General features: G+C 33.3%; 1 protein-coding gene and 1 non-coding gene across 2 annotated transcripts; one reads left to right on the forward strand and one right to left on the reverse strand.

The window, feature by feature from the left end:
* Nucleotides 1-997: 997 nt before the first annotated feature.
* LOC114167345 (vacuolar protein sorting-associated protein 8 homolog) lies at nucleotides 998-15,170 on the forward strand. The gene is made up of 19 exons (XM_028052411.1): nucleotides 998-2,391; nucleotides 3,696-4,007; nucleotides 4,100-4,336; nucleotides 4,423-4,540; nucleotides 4,609-4,766; nucleotides 4,918-5,551; nucleotides 6,604-6,668; nucleotides 6,811-6,912; nucleotides 7,004-7,146; nucleotides 10,037-10,092; nucleotides 10,204-10,865; nucleotides 10,966-11,156; nucleotides 11,293-11,599; nucleotides 11,944-12,231; nucleotides 12,345-12,454; nucleotides 13,203-13,530; nucleotides 14,099-14,506; nucleotides 14,587-14,827; nucleotides 14,908-15,170. The coding sequence occupies exons 1-19, from the start codon at nucleotides 1,027-1,029 to the stop codon at nucleotides 14,931-14,933; spliced, it is 5,751 nt and encodes a 1,916-aa protein (XP_027908212.1). The 5' UTR covers nucleotides 998-1,026; the 3' UTR covers nucleotides 14,934-15,170.
* A 770-nt stretch (nucleotides 15,171-15,940) lies between these two features.
* Nucleotides 15,941-16,012, reverse strand: TRNAC-GCA. Its single transcript has one exon. It is a non-coding gene; the product is annotated as a tRNA-Cys (tRNA).
* Nucleotides 16,013-22,600: the final 6,588 nt, after the last annotated feature.

Here is a 22,600-nt window from a genome sequence, read left to right on the forward strand (position 1 = left end):
GTAAACATATAGTAATATATTAGGAAGGCTAATAAGAGGATGATAATATAGTAAAATATATGCAATATTATTTATTTGTATCTTTAACTTTATTTCTAAAATAAAAAATTACATACATCATCACTGTTATATTTAATATATATATATATATATATATATATATATATATATATCATACATGGCTGGCAGATTGTACTCATCATCATGGTTTTTTCTTCCTTTATCATCATGATATCTTAGAGCACTTTGGAACTAATATATATTAGTTTACACAGCACTTCTCCCTTGTCCCAAGAGGGCGATTAATGAATATACTGAAATGACTGAAATAATTGCTATTCATTTCAATTACATATTTGTATTTTTTTTCTCACTTTGAATTTATTTATTTTCTGACTAGATTTTTAATTTAATTTTTTTTCTACCGCAAAGTTCTTTAGAAGCATATATGATATTGAATCCTTTATTTTATATATAGCTACACATGATATATAAATTATCAGTGCCGTGTTATTGTGCCAAAGAGATATAAATAATAGGTACAGGCTATCGGATATATGAACCCAACAAACTTAAGACACAAAATTTCAAGGATTATAATATTTATTAGAGATTTTCATTAAATATCATGAATAGTTTTGGCCCGAATATATTACAATCCTGTCTCTTTTTAGAGTAGTGTAACTTCATTTGGAGTGAATGATAAAATTGAGATGACAAACCATGAATCTCCTATAGTTCCTTATCATTGTCATGGTATTATAAGATTGATTTATTATGTTTTAATATGTCTTATTAAAAATATAATAAATTGGTAAATTAATAAAATATATATAAAAAAAACTCTGTATGACAGGATAATGAAAAGTTTAAGGTAAAACATTTATTATTTTTTAAATAAATACTATTTAAAAAAATTTTAAGCTAAAAGTATATTAAGTTTTTGTTTTCTTGGTTAAATTGAATATTGAGTTAAAATAATAAAAGAACAAAAGAGTTGTTGCGTATCGTGGTTGGGCACACACCATGGAGCCTGACATCCGTTCACTCCTTAACTCTGCCTCCTCCTCCGCTTCTTCCTCCGACGCCGACGACGACGCTCCCCACCGCACCATCGATGAAATTCTCAACGACTGTGACACTTCTTCTTCCTCAACCTCTCCTCCTTCCTCTCCCTCTCACTCTCTCTCTCCACTCACCAATTCCCATCCTCAAAACCCCACTCTTCAACCAAAACCACTCCAACCTGCACTCGATTCAATTTCTCGGCTAAAACCACCCGAATTCTCCGACCGCACACGCGTTTCGCGTCCGTTCTCTTCTCTACTACAGGGCGTGCGGTCCAATGCGAAGCCGGGCGCCGCGCTCGCGGCTGCTGCTGCGGCGTCTCGATCCGTTCCTACGCCGCACGCGGCGGCGATCATTTCCAAGAGGAAATCTGCGGCCGCGATCAGCACTGAGTTGAGTTCGATCACTGCCGCTGGCGACGATTATTCCGATGTTTCTTCCAAAGGGGAATTGGGCGAGCTTAGCGAGAAATACGATCCTGTGCCGCTGAAAATCGAGACTCAGTCTAGTGAAAGTGCTTCTGTTAACGGCGAACGTGTTGAGAGTGATACAGATATTGTCATTGATTTGAAGGCTGGTAGTGCCGCTGACAATCAGGTGCATAGTGATACTGATAATGACAACGGGGATGGCGATGATGATGGAAATGGCAATTATAATGATTCTTCTATAGTGAGTGAGGAGAATAGGAATTTAGATGAGGTTGACGGTTACCATGGGAAGGATATGAATTCTTCAACGTTTGATGAAGATACTAAAGATCGTGACTTGGATGGCAATGATGGTGCTGATAAGAGAATCACAGCTACGGATTCAGCTGTGGAAACAGAAGAAACGGTGGATAATGGTGACAGCTCTGTGGATCATGTTAAAAATGAGATGAGTGGTGGCGGTAGTGACGAGGGTAGTTCATTGGGTGATGTTTCAGAGTTAGTGGAAGAGAGGCTTGAGGAATTGGAAAGCAGAAGGGCTGCTAAGAGAGCAGAGAAGAAACGAGAGTTTTCAATGAAACCACTTGAATTGGCTGAAAAACTTGAGAAAAAGCGAGCTTCAACTGGTTTGCATTTGGAAGAGGGTGCTGCTGCCCAGCCAATGAGACTCGAGGGCGTTAGGAGAGGGTCCACGACGTTGGGATACTTTGATGTTGATGCTGATAATGCAGTCACCAGGGCAATTTCGTCCCAAACATTCAGGCGCGAGCAAGGTTCTGCCCGAGCCTTGGCAGTTCATGCTAATTATATTGCAGTAGGAATGTCAAAAGGGCTCATTGTTGTCTTTCCCAGTAAATATTCCATTCATCATGCTGATAGCTCTGATGGAAAGGTTGCTTCCGATTCAATCAAACTCTTTTGATCTAGCTCAAGTTCAATGCTTAATGAATTATGGAAATTTAATTTACATCGTTGCCTGCAAACATATACCTAGTCTGATATAATAATTAAGCAATAAAAGTAATGCAATTCTTAAAATTTGGGTTCGGTGCTTAATTTAACTTCACAAAATCGGTGGGACTAATTACACCGTTCACACCTTTTACCAGTGTTGTTAAATAGCCGCTATAAAATTCATGGATCTGCAGTCTTGCTTCTGTCCGCTTCTGTGGGCGTTGTTGGTGTCAGTTGCGTCATGCAACCTACATTCTCTTGTCATTTTCAGCGAGTCTTAAGCCAATTGAACTTTTGCGTTAATATTGTCCCCATTTTTGTGCATTTTAGTGTTACTTGAATATAACTTAAATTTAACACACATATATGTCATATTTCAACGGCTAAGTGCCTTTTGCTATTTACCCGCAACGCTATCTATTATATGGTGTTGCGAACTATTGACTTTCTACCATTTTCTGCCATCTATGATTGATAACACAACCTCATGCCGATGGCTGTGGTACAATGAAAGAGGCAGCAATAGGCAAACGAAAGAGGATGCAATTAAGGTGTCTTTCCAACACAACCTCATGCCAATGGCTGTGGGCTGGGAGTGTGGACAATGCAGTTATCCAACAATGGATCTATGATAGATCTTGATATGATCTTCAAATTTAGACTTGGCTTAATTCAGCTCCAAACAAACTTATTATAAGGAGAGGAGCCTTATAAGCATTTAGTTAGGTCATGTCGCTAAGGCAATGTAGGACTAAACATATCCCCTCATTCCTAGTACTATGATTATGAAGGTGCTGGAGGCTACAATGAAAGCAGACCAATGAGGCTGCAGTTAAGGCCTGTCAAGAGTACCACAACTAAGATGACTTTCAAATATTAATATTATGTTTAATGCTATCTTTTAACTTGATAAGTTTTTCTTTTAGATTTCACATTGAAAGGATATTGTATCAGATTGGCTTGGAATATCTGAGGAATGAGAAAAAAATATGGAAATGCAAACAACTTTTTAGTTTTTGCTGTTGATAAAAATAAGGGATTAAACTACCTCACAAGAAAAAAACCTGCTTCCCCAACACACGTGTACACATTATTAATGGGTTAGTATTAACACACTCTTTTAATGATTACTAGACAATGCACAAATCAGTAATGCTGACACTTATAATTTCAAGCATTTATGTCACTGAGTTTGGTATCAGCTCTAACATCATTTATCAATATATGCTGTTTTCTTGTTAGATGTTGATGCTTGCTATACAAGGTGATCGGTTGCGTGCTCCGGTGACATCCATGTCTTTCAATCAACAAGGAGACCTTCTTTTAGCTGGTTATGGTGATGGTCATCTTATCCTGTGGGATGTACAGAAAGGGGTTGTAGCAAAAGTTATTAGTGGTGAGCATACAGCACCAGTAGTACATACCTTATTTCTAGGTCAAGATCCTCAGAATACTCGTCAATTTAAAGCAGTTACTGGTGATTGTAAGGGTCTGGTTCTCCTGCACATTATCTCGGTTGTTCCTTTGTTTAGCAGATTCTCCATCAAAACTCAGGTATATAACATTTTTCATTAATGTGCTGTGGGTTAATTTAAAATCCAAGCCTCTCACATTTGTCCTTTGTTGAACTTGGTTTAATCTTGTAGTGTCTTCTTGATGGGCAAAGTACAGGCTTGGTGCTTTCAGCTTCACCACTCCTTTTTGATGACTTCAGCGGAAGTGCTTCACCTTTTTCTCAGGGAAACACCTCAACCCCAGCCAGCAGTATAAGCAGCATGATGGGTGTTGTTGGTGGAGATGCAGGTTGGAAACTCTTCAATGAATCCTCTTCTTTGTTGGAAGAAGGTGTGGTTGTATTTGTAACTCATCAAACTGCACTGGTGGTATGGAAATCTGATGTTTCTGCTGGTTCGATGTGCCTTTGTGCCATAATTTTTCATTCAGCTTTGTTGAGACTTCTTTGTTATAGGTACGGCTGAGCCCTACATTGCAAGTCTATGCACAACTCTCTAGGCCAGATGGGGTTCGGGAGGGGTCCATGCCGTATACTGCATGGAAATACATGACACAAACACATAGTTCTACTGGTACCGATTCATTTTATCACAAATTATAATTGATGTTGACTTATTTCTAATATCTCTTGCTCTTGTAGAAAATATGTCTGCAGAAGCTATTGAAAGAGTTTCATTGCTTGCAATTGCTTGGGAACGTAAGGTTCTGGTTGCAAAGTTGGTGAAATCAGAACTAAAAGTATATGGAAAGTGGTCTCTCGAAGGTGCGGCTATAGGTCTAGCATGGTTGGATGATCAGGTATTATATCAACTTCCGTCCCTGGATTAGGTAGATGTATGACCACTTTTTTTGTGTGTGGGTGTGTACGACTTGTTTCCTTTTACACTTCCTGTTGTATCTCTTTGCTTGTTTGCTATAAGGGTAGTTAAAGATATATTTTCTTGCTCAGATGCTGGTAGTTCAAACTTCAAGTGGACAACTGTATTTATTTTCCAAGGATGGAACTGTGATTCACCAAACAAGTATTGCCATAGATGGTATTGGAGGAGATGATCTAGTCTCTTATCATACTCACTTCATCAATGTATTCGGAAATCCTGAAAAAGCTTATCATAACTCTGTTGCTGTAAGAGGAGCTTCTATTTATATACTTGGTCCAACACATCTTCTCATTTCTCGTCTTCTACCTTGGAAAGAGCGGATTTCTGTTTTGCGTAAAGCAGGTGACTGGATGGGTGCCTTGAACATGGCAATGACTCTTTATGATGGCCATGCTCATGGGGTTATTGATCTTCCTAGAACCTTGGATGCCGTACATGAGGCCATAATGCCCTTCTTAGTGGAGTTGCTTACATCATATGTTGATGAAGTGTTCTCCTACATTTCAGTGGCGTTTTGCAACCAAATAGGTAAAGTGGACCAATCCAATGATTCAAATAGTAGAAGCAATTCAATGCATTGCGAGATAAAGGAGCAATACACCCGTGTTGGTGGGGTTGCTGTTGAATTTTGTTGTCATGTCAAACGGATGGACATTCTTTTTGATGAAATTTTCTCCAAGTTCGTGGGTGTTCAACAGCGAGGTAACCTGTTGTCTATAGCATTTTATAGTAGTATATTATTAAGAGAGTGTCTCTTTTCATTTCACTTCGTGTTTTGATCCTTTTCAGCACCAGCTTCAATTATTTCTTTTGGTTAACAATTTATTTTAATTTCATAACTCGATGAATTTTTAAATTGACAAGGGATGGCTCTTAATAAAGGGGATGCAGCAGAGTGAAAAAAAAAACTAATTCATTGTAAATTTGTAATTTAATGTTGATAGAAGTTCACTCTTTACAAACCAAAACAAAAGAGTAACCATAAAACGTCTTCTATTATTTGGATGTTGTAAATGTCCTCTCTCCATGATTGAAACAGATGCTCTGTATTTAAAACAAGTAAACACAGAATTTTTATTTATTTTTGTATAATATTCTTCCTCTGGCAATTAGTGTATCTTTGTGAGCTGATTAATGATATCTCAGTAAAATATTCGATACCAAATATTTTGTTGAAAACCATATTCTCAAACAAAAACCATTAATAAGGTATTATATTGAACAATACCTCTAGCACTCAGTCCATCTTTGCTCTATCTGGTTAACGTTCTTTTTTGGGGCTTCTATTTATCTTTTTCTTACTTGGCCAAACCATATTAGATGCAATTCTACATATATTTCTCAATGGTTCAACCTGTGTTAGTCCTACTTTCTCTTTAATGCATTTATTTGTTATCATAGCTAATGCATTCTCTTCTTTGCAACATTGAACTTATGCTCTTGTTGGCACTTTACGGAAATGCCAAACATTCAGCAGTAAACAGAGACCTCAAAAGAATCATGAAAAGAAAATTAATTAAATATTCATTTGAAATTATTACATTGTCATCAACAGTTTAATTTTCTTACTTTTCTTTGATTAATGGTTGCATGGTTGAATGGATATTGTGCTAAATCTATTTTTCACAATTGATTTATTGAGATTACTTGATCCAGGAAAAATGAATAGTTTGTGTAAAAGCTCTTACATCATTAATTCAGTCTTTTTCAACTTCAAATGTATAACAGTACAAATACTTCATAATTTTTTCCAGAAACATTTTTGGAGCTTCTGGAGCCATATATTTTGAAAGACATGCTTGGATCTCTACCTCCCGAGGTATTGGATTATTTCAAGCTTTTTTTAACATAGTGTGATGCTACATTATCAATATTATCTTTTTGACTTTCAAATTTATATTCTTGATTGTTAGTTCTAATAATATATTTTCATTTTTATGTTTTTTCCCACTTTTGTCTAGATCATGCAAGAATTGGTTGAGTATTATAGTACCAAAGGGTGGTTACAGCGGGTTGAGCAATGTGTACTTCATATGGATATATCATCCTTGGATTTTAATCAGGTTGTTGTTTGATCTTCTGATACATTTTTTCTTGCCTTTAATTTTTATTGTTGGCACAACTGTCAAATGGTTAATTTGATACTTTATTTAGGTCGTCAGGTTATGCCGGGAGCATGGACTTTATAGTGCACTGGTTTATGTCTTCAATAAAGGATTAGACGATTTTAGGGCACCTCTCGAGGAGCTGTTTGCTGTCTTACAAAATAGCCAAAAGGAAAGTGCTACTGCACTTGGGTATGTTTCCTTTCTCCTTATTATTCCAGTATCCTATTTTTCTTTCTCCATATCCATGTATTGTTTGTGAGTTCCAACTCATGGAGAAAGCCAATATGGATTTGTAAAATTTGTGGATTTTTTTTGTCTTCTCAAGTTAAAAAATATGCCAAAGTCTCTGAAGAAGCCTACATGAGCAATGTAGTTATAGTAAGAGAACAAACGGAGATGGTGGCAGTGCTAGGAACCTAATAAATAATGGGAATCTCTCTAAAGCATTCCTAGTTCTAACATACTTCCATTATTTTAACTTCCCGTGGAAAAGGTGAAGAGAAAAGAAAAAAAAAACATTTTTTATTCACCAGTACCCAATAATTACACAAAATAGCTATGTACAACCTTTACGTCCGTTGACCTTATTTAGCTCCAGTTCTGATCTTGCGTGAAGCCTTTATAACCAATTTTTAGACATTAATTTTAATAAAAAATTGAATTGACTACAATTTCTGTGGCAGTCTGTATAATGTGCACAAGAAAATGGATGGCAGTTTATACATTACGAAGAATTTAGAGAAACTGAGAATTGAAAGAGAAGAAAGTTTAAGTTAATGATTTTAGGAATCTCTCAACAGATGGCTCAGCTGTTCGTAGTAAAGAGATTAGAAGCAGCTTTTGTAACTGTCTGTAACTGAAATGACACAATAGATAGCTAACCAGAGCTGGCAAAGAATAATCTATGGCTTACCTTAGAAGCTGAAACACTTGAGCTAATGTTCAATCACATGAGGTTGAGTGCTGTCAGCAGCTTAGAACTCTGAGTTTGTCTTAGATTGCAGAACTTGGCCTTTGAAAGAGGTTTGGTGAGGACTTCAGTAACTTACTCTTGAGAAGGAACATGATCAACTGTGAGAGATGTATTGAGAACCTTCTCCTGGACACAGAAAATATCTAGCTGTGTGTTTGCTCTGAGAGAGAAGCACAAGATTGTGACTCAGAACAACAGTACTCTAATTGTCATAGTAGATGATGGGAGTGAAAACTGAAACCTTACGCTCTTGGAGAAGGGATTGAAACCCAAAGAACTTCAGAAGCTGCCAAGGCCAAGCTGTTGTATTTTTCTGCAGTATTTGATCTAGTAACAGGTGTTTGCTATTTAGACCACCATGAAATGATACTGCCCAAGAAGGAAACAAGTACCTGAGGTGGATACTCTATCATCTGCATCAGATGTTGAAACAGCATCACAAAAGGCATTCAAGCTGAGAGGAGTCAGGCTGGAGAACAAGTTCAAAATCAGTGGAGCCTTGACAATACCAAAGAATGTGTTTAACAGCATTCCTGAGATTGAAGTGCTGTGTGTGACATGAACTGATACACCTTGTTGACAGCATACACATTTTCAGGTCTGGTAATGTTGGGGTTCTGCAAGTTACCAACTGTAGGTCTGTAGCGAGCAGGATCATCCAAGTAATCAGATCCATTGCAAGACAGTTTATATTTGTAGGCAAAGATGCAGAAATGCCTTTGGCTGTAGCCATGTCAGCCCTATGTTGAAGAGTCACGAATATACTTAGCTTGGAATAGCCTTAGGGAACCTGTGGATGTTCTTAACCCCAATGTCAAGTAAATAATCCCAGTCATCAAGTTGCTTAGAGAAAATACAGTGTTAAGTTTGGTGATCTGGTTTTGCATCAAAATGGGAGAGGAACTAACTATGATGCACTCCTAAACCCTAGGAGTAACGGATAAAATGTCTATCCAATAAGTAGCTGAGGTTATTTTATGAATAACGAGATATGATACTATCCAGAAAAATATAAATTTTTTAAACTTAATGAAGATATAACTGTAATTGTGCACATCCAAATTGAAATCACATTTCTTATCCATTGTAGAAATAAAAAAATTATAAATCATCGTCATCATAAATTATTTCCTATTATTTACATTTTGGAATAACACTATTAATCTCATTATATTTTAAAAATAATTCATAAAGAGAACAATTTCCCTCTTGTTTATGAAGAGACAATGTTTTTATGTTTATATATTATATATACATACGTTTTTCTTATAGCTTTATTGGATATACATGCTTTAAAAGTGTGGACACTTGAACAAATTGGATGCTATCATCAACGTATAAAGACAGCAGCCATCCTTAATGAGAATAAGAAGAGACGGTTCACAGTTGCTTCTAACAAAGCCAAAACGGAGTAAATGTTGGTCAACTTATCATGGCAGGCCCTAGGGGCCTGTTAAGACCATGCCTTTTGCAGCTTGCAAACAAGGGTTTTATCTGCATGTTCAAAACCCAGGGAGTGAGCCATGTAGACATCTTCGGAGAAACCATTAAGGATTGTGTTGTTAACATCAACTTCCTTTATGTGCTATTTGTGAGTGATGGCAAGGGGGAGGACAAGCTAAACAACCTGGAAATATGTCTCAAAGTAATCACAACCATAATTTTTATGAAAGCTGTGTTACAAGTCGGGCCCTATATTGGTTCTATTTTAGTTTTCCTTGATTTGGAACAGACAATTGCAACCAACAACTGTTATGTCAGGTGTTGAAGGAATCAATGTGAATCCTATTCAAGCTGCATGGCTTGCTTCTGAAGAGGAGAGGACAAGACTTCTTTAAAGATATGACCAATTTATATTATAGAAAGGGTGCAAACCTCACCTTGAAAGTTAGTTTTGGAAGGTTGAATTAAATTTAAAACCAACTTTCGCATAATAACAGAAGTGACAGCTGAAACATAACAAATCACCTACTGCTTACAATAGAAGCTGAAACACTGAAGCTAATATACAATTCACCTACGCCAGAGAAAATTGTCAATTTTTCTGAACACATTAAAAGTGACTAAATATGTATTTTTTTTCCCTTCTGTCTCTCCTTTTAACAGGTATAGAATGCTGGTTTATCTCAAGTACTGCTTTACAGGTCTTCCCTTTCCACCAGGTAATATTCTTCCTTGTACTTTATAATCTTTTTATTTTTCCTTTTTTTCTAGTTTGAAAATATTCCAATAATACTACAAAATAGTGATTCATTTGTTGCATATAATTGTAGGCCGTGGGACTATTCCTCCCACACGCTTACCTTCTCTTAGAAGAGAACTTGTGGAGTTTTTGTTAAAGGACTCCTGTACTTCGAAATCTCAGACCATTTCAGACTTTGAGTCCAGAAGACCCCACCTGAATCTTTATCTTCTTTTAAAGTTAGACACTGAAGCTACCTTAGATGTCCTCAGATGTGCTTTTATGGAAGACGAAATTTCAAATGCCTGTTCATCTTCACCAGATTCAGTCAATAAACCTATAGAGGAAGCAAAAAAAGAAGATAAAGCTACTGAAACTCAAAATGCTTTGGTTCAGAACACAGTTGATGCACTCATTCAAATAATTGATATGAATATTGTTCAGACAGATACAACCTTTAGTAGTGGTGAAGATGGGTTGATAAAAGAGTGGCCTTCGAAGGACATAGGTTATCTATTTGAGTTCATTGCATATTATGTTGCTATCCAAAGAGCTAAAATTTCAAAGGATGTACTGTGTCAAATATTGGAATATTTGACATCTGATAGTCACTCCTCTACCAATATTTCTGTTCATTGCTCAACTCCAAAAAACAGAGAGAAGCAAGTGCTAGCACTTTTGGAAGTACTTCCTAAGTCAGACTGGGATCCATCATTTGTGTTAGATCTATGTGAAAGAGCCAAATATCATCAGGTAGGCATCTTCTTCATTTTGGCAACATTGTCTTCAGAAGCACAATGATACCAAATATGAACTTTTTATCTAATTGAGTAATTTTACCCACTTTTTTTAGGTTTGTGGATTGATCCATAGTTTCAGACATGAATACGTGGCTGCACTGGATAGTTATATGAAAGATGTAGACGAGCCTATTCATACCTTTTCCTTTATTAATAAAACATTATCACACTTGACTGACAATGAGCATGTAGCATTTCGGTCCGCAGTCATATTGCGAATTCCTGAATTGGTTGAACTAAGCAGGTATTCCTCCTTATTATATTTACCTTAATTTGTTGGATTCTTTTCAAAGGTTATGCAGCAATTATGATTTTTTCTATATTTCAAGTTATGTAACCAATCATCTTAATTTACAATTACTGTATCTGGTTTCTTGTAGGGAGGGTGCATTCCATGTGGTTCTCGGTCATTTTAGTGAAGAAAGTTCCCATATCATAACTGAACTTCACTCTCATCCAAGAAGTCTTTTTCTTTATTTGAAGACGCTCATTGAGTTTCACTTATTTGGCACCCTAGACTTGTCTAATTTGAGCAAGGATGACACTATGAATCCTCTTAATGGGAGGCAGGTTAAGGATCACTCTGAAGGAGTTAGAGATTACTTAGAGAATATATCCAAGTTCCCCAAGTTCATGCGGGAAAAACCTATTCACGTGCCTGATGATCTTATTGAGCTTTACCTTGAGGTGAGCTTTTATACCAATGCCTTTGCATGGCTGGACTAGCTTGATTTTTCAATCTTGTTCTTTTTGCCATCTAGAACTAACTGTTACGGCAGAGTGTTTTTTGTGTTCTTTGTTCTTTTTGGGATGCACCAAATTGGGGTGGTTAGTGATTACTTCTTTCTATCTCTTAAAACTTCATGTCTCATGAGGTTGGACATACTGTCATCTTTTCTCTTCTTTTGATTTATTTACTTAGTGTTTATCGTTTTACATCTGTTTTAAATTGTTTTTCTGTATTGAGGGAATTCGTTGTTGTAATTGCAGCAGGAACTTAGTTTTTTTCTTCACTTTATCTAATTTTGCAGTTACTATGCCGGTACGAAGGTAGTTCAGTTCTCAAGTTTCTGGAAATGTTTGATAGCTATCGAGTTGAACATTGTTTACGTCTCTGTCAAGAATATGGCATTATAGATGCAACTGCGTTCTTACTAGAAAGGGTTGGTGATGTTGGTAAAGCTCTTTCAATTACACTTTCTGATCTAAATGATAAATTCGTTAAGCTTGATGCTGCTGTGGAAGCTGTAGTTTTAAACCATAGCAGAGTTGGTTCTTCACATGTGGAAGTATTCGACAGTGTTTTAAGAACAAAAGAGGTTTGTTTATCTATTCCTGAAATTATATTTTAATGAATCTCCAAAGATGCAAGTATGCTTTGTTTTTTATCTATTTGGTGACCTAATTCTTTTAGTGGTTACTAATCTAATAGGGAAGTGACATCCACGATTTATTGCGTGCCTGTATTGGTCTGTGTCAGCGGAACACCCCTCGTCTAAATCCTGAGGAGTCAGAAGCGCATTGGTTTAAATTACTTGATTCGTGAGTTTAATTATTTAGTTTCCTTCCTTTCATTTGTTCTTACTTGAGGATCCCCCCACCCGTCCCATCCCACAAAAAAAAAAAAAAAATCATGATATTACTTTTGTATAAATGAGCAAATAAAGAACATTTCTCTTTTTTTTTAAATCCACCTCCTTTCTTGTATTTTAGACTATAGCCCTTGTTAGATATTCCACATCATTTGGAGTTAGGTTTAAAATATTGTTTATAATTAGAGAGAAATCACACATTATAAGTCAATTTTGTAAAATTAAGTTAGGCTTCAATTAAAATCAGAAATGTGGACATCTAGTTTTGCAATTTTCTTGCTTGAGAAGTCCAGTTCTCAATACGAAGGAAGTGCGTGGGAGATGACTAAAATATAGTATATAAGTAGAGAACAACTCTTACTTTATAAGTTTGTTTTGTAGGATTGAGTTAAGATCAAATTTAATCTCTATGATGATTCTATACCTACACGAAGATTGGTCCACATACCTCATGGTTTAACCCATGGAAAGAAGAGTACAGAAGTGATTTTTTATTTTCGTTGTTGTGACATAGCTTTGTTTTTTAATGTAAAATGGGTAAAACAAGAAGATTTTTTTACCATAAGCTGACAGATTTCTATGGTTGTCGGTAAATGATCAAATCAAGTAAATCTGAAAAACAAGCTTTCCTAAATTTTTGTTCCTGACATTTGGAAAACTTCTACGTTAATTACCTTTTTCCTTTGATTGAAATTCAGGTTTTGTGACCCATTGATCGATTCAAATGTTGAAGGAGCATATGAAAGTAAAAATCATTTTGGAATGTTAGCTGGATCAGCAGATTCACAACAGGACAAGGACGCCTATAAAAGCAGCTGGAAAATTTCAAAGTCCCGGAATGGTCATATCTTGAGAAAATTGCTATCACAGTTCATTAAAGAGATTGTAGAGGGAATGATTGGTTTTGTTCACCTTCCAACAATCATGTCTAAACTTCTGTCTGATAATGGTAGTCAAGAATTTGGTGATTTTAAACTTACAATATTGGGAATGCTGGGAACATATGGCTTCGAAAGAAGAATTCTGGTAAGGTTAACTTGTTCAATTTGTTCTGTTTATATTTTTAGTTTCACTAGTCAAGATTTATGAAGTGTATTATTCTTCATAAGTTCCAATTAAAATTGACTGGTTGAAGTTTTAAATAGTCTTCTCAAAAAGTGCTGTAAGAAACATGGCAAGATTCATTCAAGCTAAGTTCTTACTCAATAATCTTTTTGTATTTGTTATCAATTCTTTGGGAGATAAAATATTGTCCCAAACTTGCTCCCCTTCATGAGTTTTATCATGCGCGGATCTGAAGGATGCCACCAATTGACAAATAGTTGGTTGGTGCATTTTGTTTATCTCATTCACTATGCTAAATTATTTACTTTCATCTATTTTATTCTATGGATGTGTTAACTAGTGACATTTCTGAGAACAAAATGAACTTTCTTAAGTAGACATGTAAAAATAACTTCGGTATAGAATATAAAATTGATTGACAAATTACCGTTTCTTTCTAGACAGCGAAAGATAATTTAAATTTTCTCCTCATCCATAAGTTTTATGTATTGTCCTGTCTCTGTTCTCATGTTGCTACTTCTGCACTTAGGATGCTGCCAAATCGTTGATAGAAGATGACTCATTCTATACAATGAGTTTACTCAAGAAAGGGGCCTCCCATGGATATGCCCCCAGGAGTCTCGTGTGCTGTATTTGTAATTGCCTTCTTACAAAGAACTCTGGTAGCTCTGGAATTCGGATTTTCAACTGTGGCCATGCAATTCATCTCCAATGTGAAGTTTCGGAAATTGAGGCATCAAGCAGAGGATCTTCGTCGGGATGCCCTCTGTGCGTGCCTAACAAGAAATCCCAGCAGTCCCGAAACAAATCAATCATTGCAACGAATGGCTTGGTCAACAAATTCTCATCGAAGCGCCAGTACCCCCATGGAAGTTCCCTCCATCCTCATGACAGTGATTTGACAGAGAATATGTATGGACAACAACAGATATCACGGGTAAATGTAATCAAATCTTTGTATAATCCCATCAATATTGTACAACTTCCAACACATTTATATTGAATCTTTTTCTGCAGTTTGAGATCTTGAGCAACCTGCAGAAAAATCAGAGGTTTATGCAAATAGAAAACTTGCCTCCGTTGAAGCTTGCCCCGCCTGCTGTGTACCATGAAAAGGTAAGTAAAGTTGCAAACTTTCTGACAGGCGAAAGTAGCAATAATTCTTCTGCTATTGAGAAACAAAGTAGAAACAAGCAAAACCGGGAGCTAAGAGTTAAGGGTTCATCAATCCGATTTCCTTTAAAGTCAAGTATATTTGGTGAGTAATTACTTACGAAAGAAAATTATGGTTTCTCTTTAGTAATGCCTAATTCTGACACAAGGGAAACTTGTCTGCAGGCAAGGAGAAGACAAATAAGCGGTGACTAACTTTTTTGAGAAAAGGGAACAGTGTAGGCAAAGAGAGATCAAGCACTAACAACTGTACAGACTAACAATAGATATCTTCAGTTTAGCTCAACCCATTCTTATTCTTTTATATTTTATTCTCCCTGTACATTTTACTAGCTCTTCTATCTATTTGTTATCTCATACACAAAGTTTTGTATGTACGTCGTACAATGGAAAAGCCATTTTAGCGAGTTTGAGATATTCTAATCCTACCATGAGCAAACATCCTCCTCTTTTCTCTTCCCTTTTCAATTTTTTTTCCCGCTGGGTTGCTTTGTTTTCTTACTCTCTCTTCTCAAACAAGCATCGTTCATTTTATTTGCCGCACCATGTAGTTTTTATATTGTTGGGATGAGAGTGGCATCGGCGATGATTGTTATTTTAGCCTAAGTTTCACTTGAACTAAATGTCCTAAAATGCTCAAGTTGTGCGTAATATTTTCTTGGAAGCACCGAGATCTACATACTTTTCTTCACATAAACTGTAGTACATAATAGGGCAAAATTATGAGCTACTTGTAATTCGGAATTGTAGCTAGTTCAAGTATTGTGTATACTTGAGGAAAGAGCTGATCATTGGAAGTGGGGTAAAATGAAAGAAAATGTACGGAATATAAAAAATAAAGACGTAATATTTTAACGAATTTGTATTTTGCGTTTATAATTTATCCTTTATGTCTATAAATTCATAGTTATTATTATTAAACGCAGAACATGGTAAATGTTTATAACCAGAAAGTGTCGGGCACCCGGAGTTTTAATTGCAAAAAATGGCATAAAATGCTCCAGTTGCGTAATACTTTCTTGTAGGATATGATGGGATCAAATAATGGCCGAATTTATGCACATAAATTAACTTTTTGGGTATATTAAAACATAATTAAAAATAAAAAGGGCCTTGTAAGATATGATGGGGTCAAATAATGGCCGAATTTATGCACATAAATTAACTTTTTGGGTATAAAACATAATTAAAAATAAAAAGGGCCCAACCGGGTTCGAACCGGTGACCTCTTGATCTGCAGTCAAATGCTCTACCACTGAGCTATGGACCCAATTTTGATTTTAAAGGGGACTTATTTTTATAAATAAAATTGAGCTTTTTGGAAGTAAAACAAAATTAAGGGCCCAACCGGTGACCTCTTGATCTGCAGTCAAATGCTCTACCACTGAGCTATGGACCCAACAATGTTTGATCAAAACCATTCATGTTACTCATTATTTATAGTTATAAAATTGATCACAATTTGAAGCATTTCCATGCTTCTTTCCCTCTTCAATTATAGTAAATATCATACAATTACCGTATATAATTTATACTTATCTATGTATATGTAAAATTTATTTACTATTTTTTGAAGCTATTTCTTAGTATTTATGTAATTATAATATTATATGCTTAATTACCTTTGTTATCCAAAACATCTAGTGTATATTTGAAAAGGAAAATTTGTTTGTTCTCTCTTTTTCATATTACATTTCCATTAATCATATTAGGGTTAATCGAGAAAAAGTAATCATTTTAATTTTTTTTTTATGACATACTAAAATTTATGTTTGGATATTTACTCTATCTCTAAATTTTGGAATAATCTTATTATTTGATTTTGAAAATTTCTTTAAAGTTGCACACTTCAAGTAAGAAGCTATTTAAATTCTTTTATATAACCATGAGATAAATTATTTGTATGTGAAAGAAGGTGACTTAGAAATTAGATTTTTTATGTTGTATGTAGGGATTGTGGTTGGTCGAGAAAAAGTTTCAATTCTTGAACTTGAATGTTGTTACGTTTATAATAAATTATTGTTTAACATGTTTTGAATTTAACACTTTTATTATATGTTGATCTCATGACTATATTATACATGTGAATTATAGAATATTTCTTTATGATTGTTTATGAAACTGATTTGGGTTTAAACATGTATACTTTGAGTTAAGAGAACAAATTTTATTTTAAATAACTAATGAATGATGTTTGATCAAATTATGGTTTGGATTAATGATTGAAATTGTTTAGAAATTGTATTCTTGAAATTTGGTTTTGTTTGAAAGAGTTATATTATATTACGATGCTCATTGAGATTGGTGAAATTCGTATGAATTTGATGTCATACATATGGATGATATGTGAACAATTATTTTAGTTTTTAATTAATTATTGACACCTATGGTGTAACATAGATCCCCTAACTTCACATATGGTCTAAGTCACATATATTAAGATATCAGTGGGTAAGAAATTAAGGTAGAAGTTCTCACACATTGTGACATGTGTAGATGTGCGACTTAGATAGTGATAAACTTATCCTAATTTCAACGAATATCTTGTAGATTTATTGAGTATATTAAGATATGTGGTGGTGAGAAATTGAGGGAAGTGTTTTCACACACTGTGACACATGTAGACATGTGATTTGGGTTATGATGAACTTATCCTGATTTATGATTCATGAGTTCGCTTGTAAATCCATGTCTTAAATTGAATTGATGTTAGTCTCTAGTAGGACATACATAATATGAGTCTTTTGAAAGGCATAAGTTGATATTTCGTTGGCTGAATATCTTTGATGAATAAGATTCATGTGTGATCTTTATGGTTTTTTTAATATTATTGAATTGGTTTTGGATATCTAATTACAATGTTTTCTTTACACATATTTTCTTAAGTCAAAACTATGTTTAAATAGCCTACCTTTGAATTGTTGTTGTGGTGTGACCTTTGATGATTATATTATGTACACAAGTAAATATAGGTATTAGTGTAGAAAGAACATCTAGGGAATAAAAGTTTATAATTAATTTTTAAAAATTGTATTTTGCATTGACATAAGTTTTGTATGAATCTTTTTGATGAAATCACAGTATAATTGATAGTGTGATTTTTAAAGTGTTACAATACATAAGTACTTAAAAATAAAATAATAACACATAATTGATTTGTTATGAGTCAAATTTAGAGTATAAATAGAAGGATCCGGGAAGGATAGGAAACAAGATTTTTTTCTTTGACTCCTAACCACCACTGCCTCTTCCCAAATGGGTGGTTGTTTGATTTTATCTTCATTCGGTCACCTCTGATTTGGTCCTCCATTGATGCTTCGTGCTCCCCTACATTCTTTTGTGCGCATTCCTGTGGTTTAACGCTCCTTTGTGCTCCTCTGGAGTTTCTTTGTGCACTTTCCCGCTCTTTTGTCACTCCTCTGTTGTTTCTACGCATTTTTTCTCCACTTTTCTAATATAAGATTCGTAAGTTAACAAAAAGAATGACAAATTATATTTTTATTTTTAGACGGGTTAGTGAGTCAACCCACTTAACACATCAATCAATAATATATTGAACAATATTACAAAACTTTTTACTTATCATAAAATAAATTTGGTTAAATTTACTCATTTTTAACTCAACATGTGGTAAGCTAAAATGTATAAATCAAGTTAACTTATTTTAACATTCCTAAATAATATAAGATAAAACATTCAAAAAAAATTGTAATGAGAAAATATAGTACACATATAATTAATTTTTATAACGTTACGATCACGAAATACTATATTCTTTTACTTTTTATTTTTGTTAATGTTTTCAATTGGTTATACACTTCACTTTCCTTTTAATTATTTTTGCTTTACTATACTTTATTGAACCTAGATCTAGTATACTGTCTTATTCATTTATTTTCAAATTATTTTATTATTTGATCATTCAATTTCTTTTTCATTGCAATAACTTTTTGTACAATACTTTATGATTAATTCACTTTAATTAATGTTTATTATTTTTACAATTCTTCTATTATTTAAATAAATTCTTGTCCTTTCTTCAAAATTCTAAAAGGTTTCTTATTGATCACAAAATTACAAAATCAATAAAATATATCAAAAAAAGAACAAAAAAAAATTACAAAAACAATAAAAGTGGTTAAATTTTACTTACAGAATTTCTATTCAAATAATATATTCCTTTAAATTTATAAAATCTCAAAGAAAAATCATAATCGAAGTTGAAAATTATGAAACGTTAAGAATCTAAATAAGGAAAAACTTAATCATATTTAAATTTGGTTAGATATTTAAAATATATTTTCACTAAAAACACTTACAATTCAAATTCGTAATAAAAATGGTTAGGCTTAAATACCTTTTTGGTCCTCATTTTCGTAGTGTTTGTTGCGGATAGTCCTAATCTTGACAGAATGTTTAAAATGGTACCGAATGTTTAAAATGGTCCTCATTTTCGCAATTCATGTTTTATTTGCTTCTTTTCTGTATCGCCGTTAAATCATTAATGGAGCATCGTACAGGTGGCACAGTTTGTATTAAGGTGTGTTACGTGTACTGTACAGGTGGTTAATTAACGTTAATTTTTCAATTTAGGGGAAATTTTGCAATTAGAGAAATTTTTTCATCTTCGCCTTTCTTGAACTCGGATTTGCAGAGGAAGCAACTAATACTTGTCATTTCATCATTGGATTGCAATTGCGCTCTTCATCTCAATTTTCCAATTAATCATCATCAACGAGGTAAGTGGGTTTAGGATTTTCTGGGTTGTGTTTGCTCGTGGGTTAGGGTTTTCGTAATTCTATTTTAGGGTTTATTTGTCTTTCGATTCCAGATCCCCAAACTGTTGAGAATGCACCAACTGCTGAAACTGCTGAGAATGCACCAACGACTGAAACTCAAACAACTCAACCACCAAAGTGGAGAGTCAAGCAACACCACTACCAACACCAGAAAAACCATCTCAACAGTTTAGCATGAAATTACAGATTAGGAGGAGGCCATGATAGCAACTACAAACGTCTTAGTTATTTTTTGGAATTTCTTATGTAGAATTCATTATTGATGTACTGCATTTTGACTTTCCTTAAACTTCGTTCAATCTCACTTTTGCCAAACATTGATGTAGTGCATTTTGATCAGGATGAATTAACGTTATGAATTTAACTTCTTCCAGACTTAGATCAATTTAATTTTTCGCAAGCTTAGATCAATATCACTTACTTCAATGCTCATATTAAGATGTCATTTTGAACATGTTGGGACTAATATCAACATAATCAAACTAATTCATTTCTTCATTTAACAATAGTACAAAATAGATTGGACTTTAAAAGATTACACACAATAACAGTACGATTAATACAATAACAACACAAGTGAACCTTATCACTAATTGCAGCCTCTTCTCAACAACCTTCAATGACTTCTCCATCATTAATTTGCCTCATTTGTGTCATGATGATGACATCCTTTTCATCAACACCACCATTTGAAAAAGTTACAGTCCACATTATTGGAACCACCACTCTGTAAATCAATAAACCAAAAATTAAAACCAATTTATTATTAACACAAAAATAAAAACAGATTGTACCCAAAATTTTCTACCAATATTCTTTGGAGTTCTTGCCATCCTCAAAGATGTCATCTCTCCGCAGCTACAACTCGGGGTTAATCCATTTCTCGTTGAACCACCAACAGTGCACGAAGATTAGGACCGTAACATATCTATATAATGGGATTGCAGGAAGAAGAATATTGCAGTAACACCAATTGGGAATGAAGGAACAAGATTGCCAAAACTCACCAACTGTCCAAACATTCCTTACCAAAACCTAGCTCACTTATTTATCCCCAAATATCTAATTACCACACTTGTACAATACACGTAACACACCCTAATACAAACCGTGTCACATGTACAATGTTCCGTTAATGATTTAAACGACGTTACAGAAAATGACCAAATAAAACACGAATTGCGAAAATGAGAACCATTTTAAACATTCGGTAAAAATAAGGACCATTTTAAACATTCTGTCAAAATGAGGACCATCCACAACAAACACTACAAAAATGAGTATCAAAAATATATTTAAGCCAAATTGTTAAGAAATAACACCTGTTTACATATATTTGCTTTATACTATAAACAGATAAATAACAAATGAAAACATTGCATGCCATTTTGTTTTAATATTAGTAACCATTATTTTAAGTGGTGTAAAATCTTAACAATCCATTTCTATTTGAAAAAAAAAAATGTATGGATAAGTATTGTGAAGATGATGAAAAAGACTTTGGATTATTTTCATAAATGCTTTGCCACGTGGCCATGTAAATGAGGTTCACATTATCATTCAATGTCTTCATACTTTCTTGTAACTTTATTCACTCCATTTCCAATATTCTCTCTCCTACCCAACTTTCAATGCTTATTTCAACAATTATTTCAATTAAAATAATAATAATAATAATAAATAATCCAAAGCCTTTTCACTTATTATAAAAATGTACCATAAGATTTCCATGTTAGCTCCTAGGTATCACTAATGGTTAATACCTTAAGATTTAAATACTATTAAATGCTAATATGATATCAATGAGTTCGAAATAAACTTTTAGATCATAACATTAAAAAAATTATTTTTTAATTTTAAAAGTTAAATATAAATAAAATATTATTAAAATGTAAATCTTATACCACTCTTTTCTTATATATTAAAGCAAAAGTCAAAGGAAAAACCACTTTACACGACTACTAATAATTTATTATGATCAGTTTCGAGATTTAGGATAAAAATAAATTTATTTTAGACATTTATTTGAGAAAAATTAACTACATCATAACAGAATTTTACAAACTAACTTGTTAAATAAAATTTACAAACTAACTAACTTATTATTTCAGTCATATTAGTATTGACTATTTCATCTTTAATAAATATATCGTTATAATTAATTATTATATTTGAAGTATAGTCTATTTTTACTTTTTCTTAAAAACTTTTTGAAAAATTAAAAAAGAAAAATATATTTAAGCTATACTATAACCTTAACTTCTAAATCATTTATAATATTGTTGAATGTATCAAGACAAATCCTTATTTTATATGTCTTTTAAGAATAAAAATTACAAACTTCAAAACAAACAAACAAAATATATATATATATATATATATATATATATATATATATATATATATATATATATATATATATACACGTAATTTACCTCAATAAACTTTAATCAAAATAATACTTATAAATAATGTAACACAAAGTTAATAAAATGTGACACAAATTTTAACTAATATGATTATAATAAACTTTAATGTTATTTTAATAATTAAATTTATAACTCAATTAACCTTTGAATGAAACATCTATTTTCACACAGAAATTCTTTGCTTTCTTTTAGAAGAAAAGTGATTTCGTGTAACTTTTTTAAAAAATATATTAATATTTCGCTGGAGAATTCGTTTTATAAAAAAATTATGATGTTATTGCATTTATACCACTAAGCTTTATAATTTTTAATTTATCGACTAATACTATTAAAAAATTATATTTTAGTTATTCCAAAGAAACATTTATTCAACATTTATCTGTCCCTATAAACAAATAAATTTTTACATGTAAGTAATTACTTTTTCGGTGTTATCTAATTAAAATGATCTTAAAATAAATATTATATAAATCAATAATCTAAACATATATCACAGTTCATAATAACAAGATAAAAAAGTTATATCATCAATATATTTATATTTTAAAAAATAAAAATAGGACTATATTGCTAAGATAGTAAAATGATAATTAAAACAAGGAAACGAGGGTGTTAAAAACTTTGTTATAT

The sequence above is a fragment of the Vigna unguiculata genome, chromosome 10 (genome assembly GCF_004118075.2).
Source record: "Vigna unguiculata cultivar IT97K-499-35 chromosome 10, ASM411807v1, whole genome shotgun sequence".
In the NCBI taxonomy this organism is placed as follows: domain Eukaryota; kingdom Viridiplantae; phylum Streptophyta; class Magnoliopsida; order Fabales; family Fabaceae; genus Vigna; species Vigna unguiculata.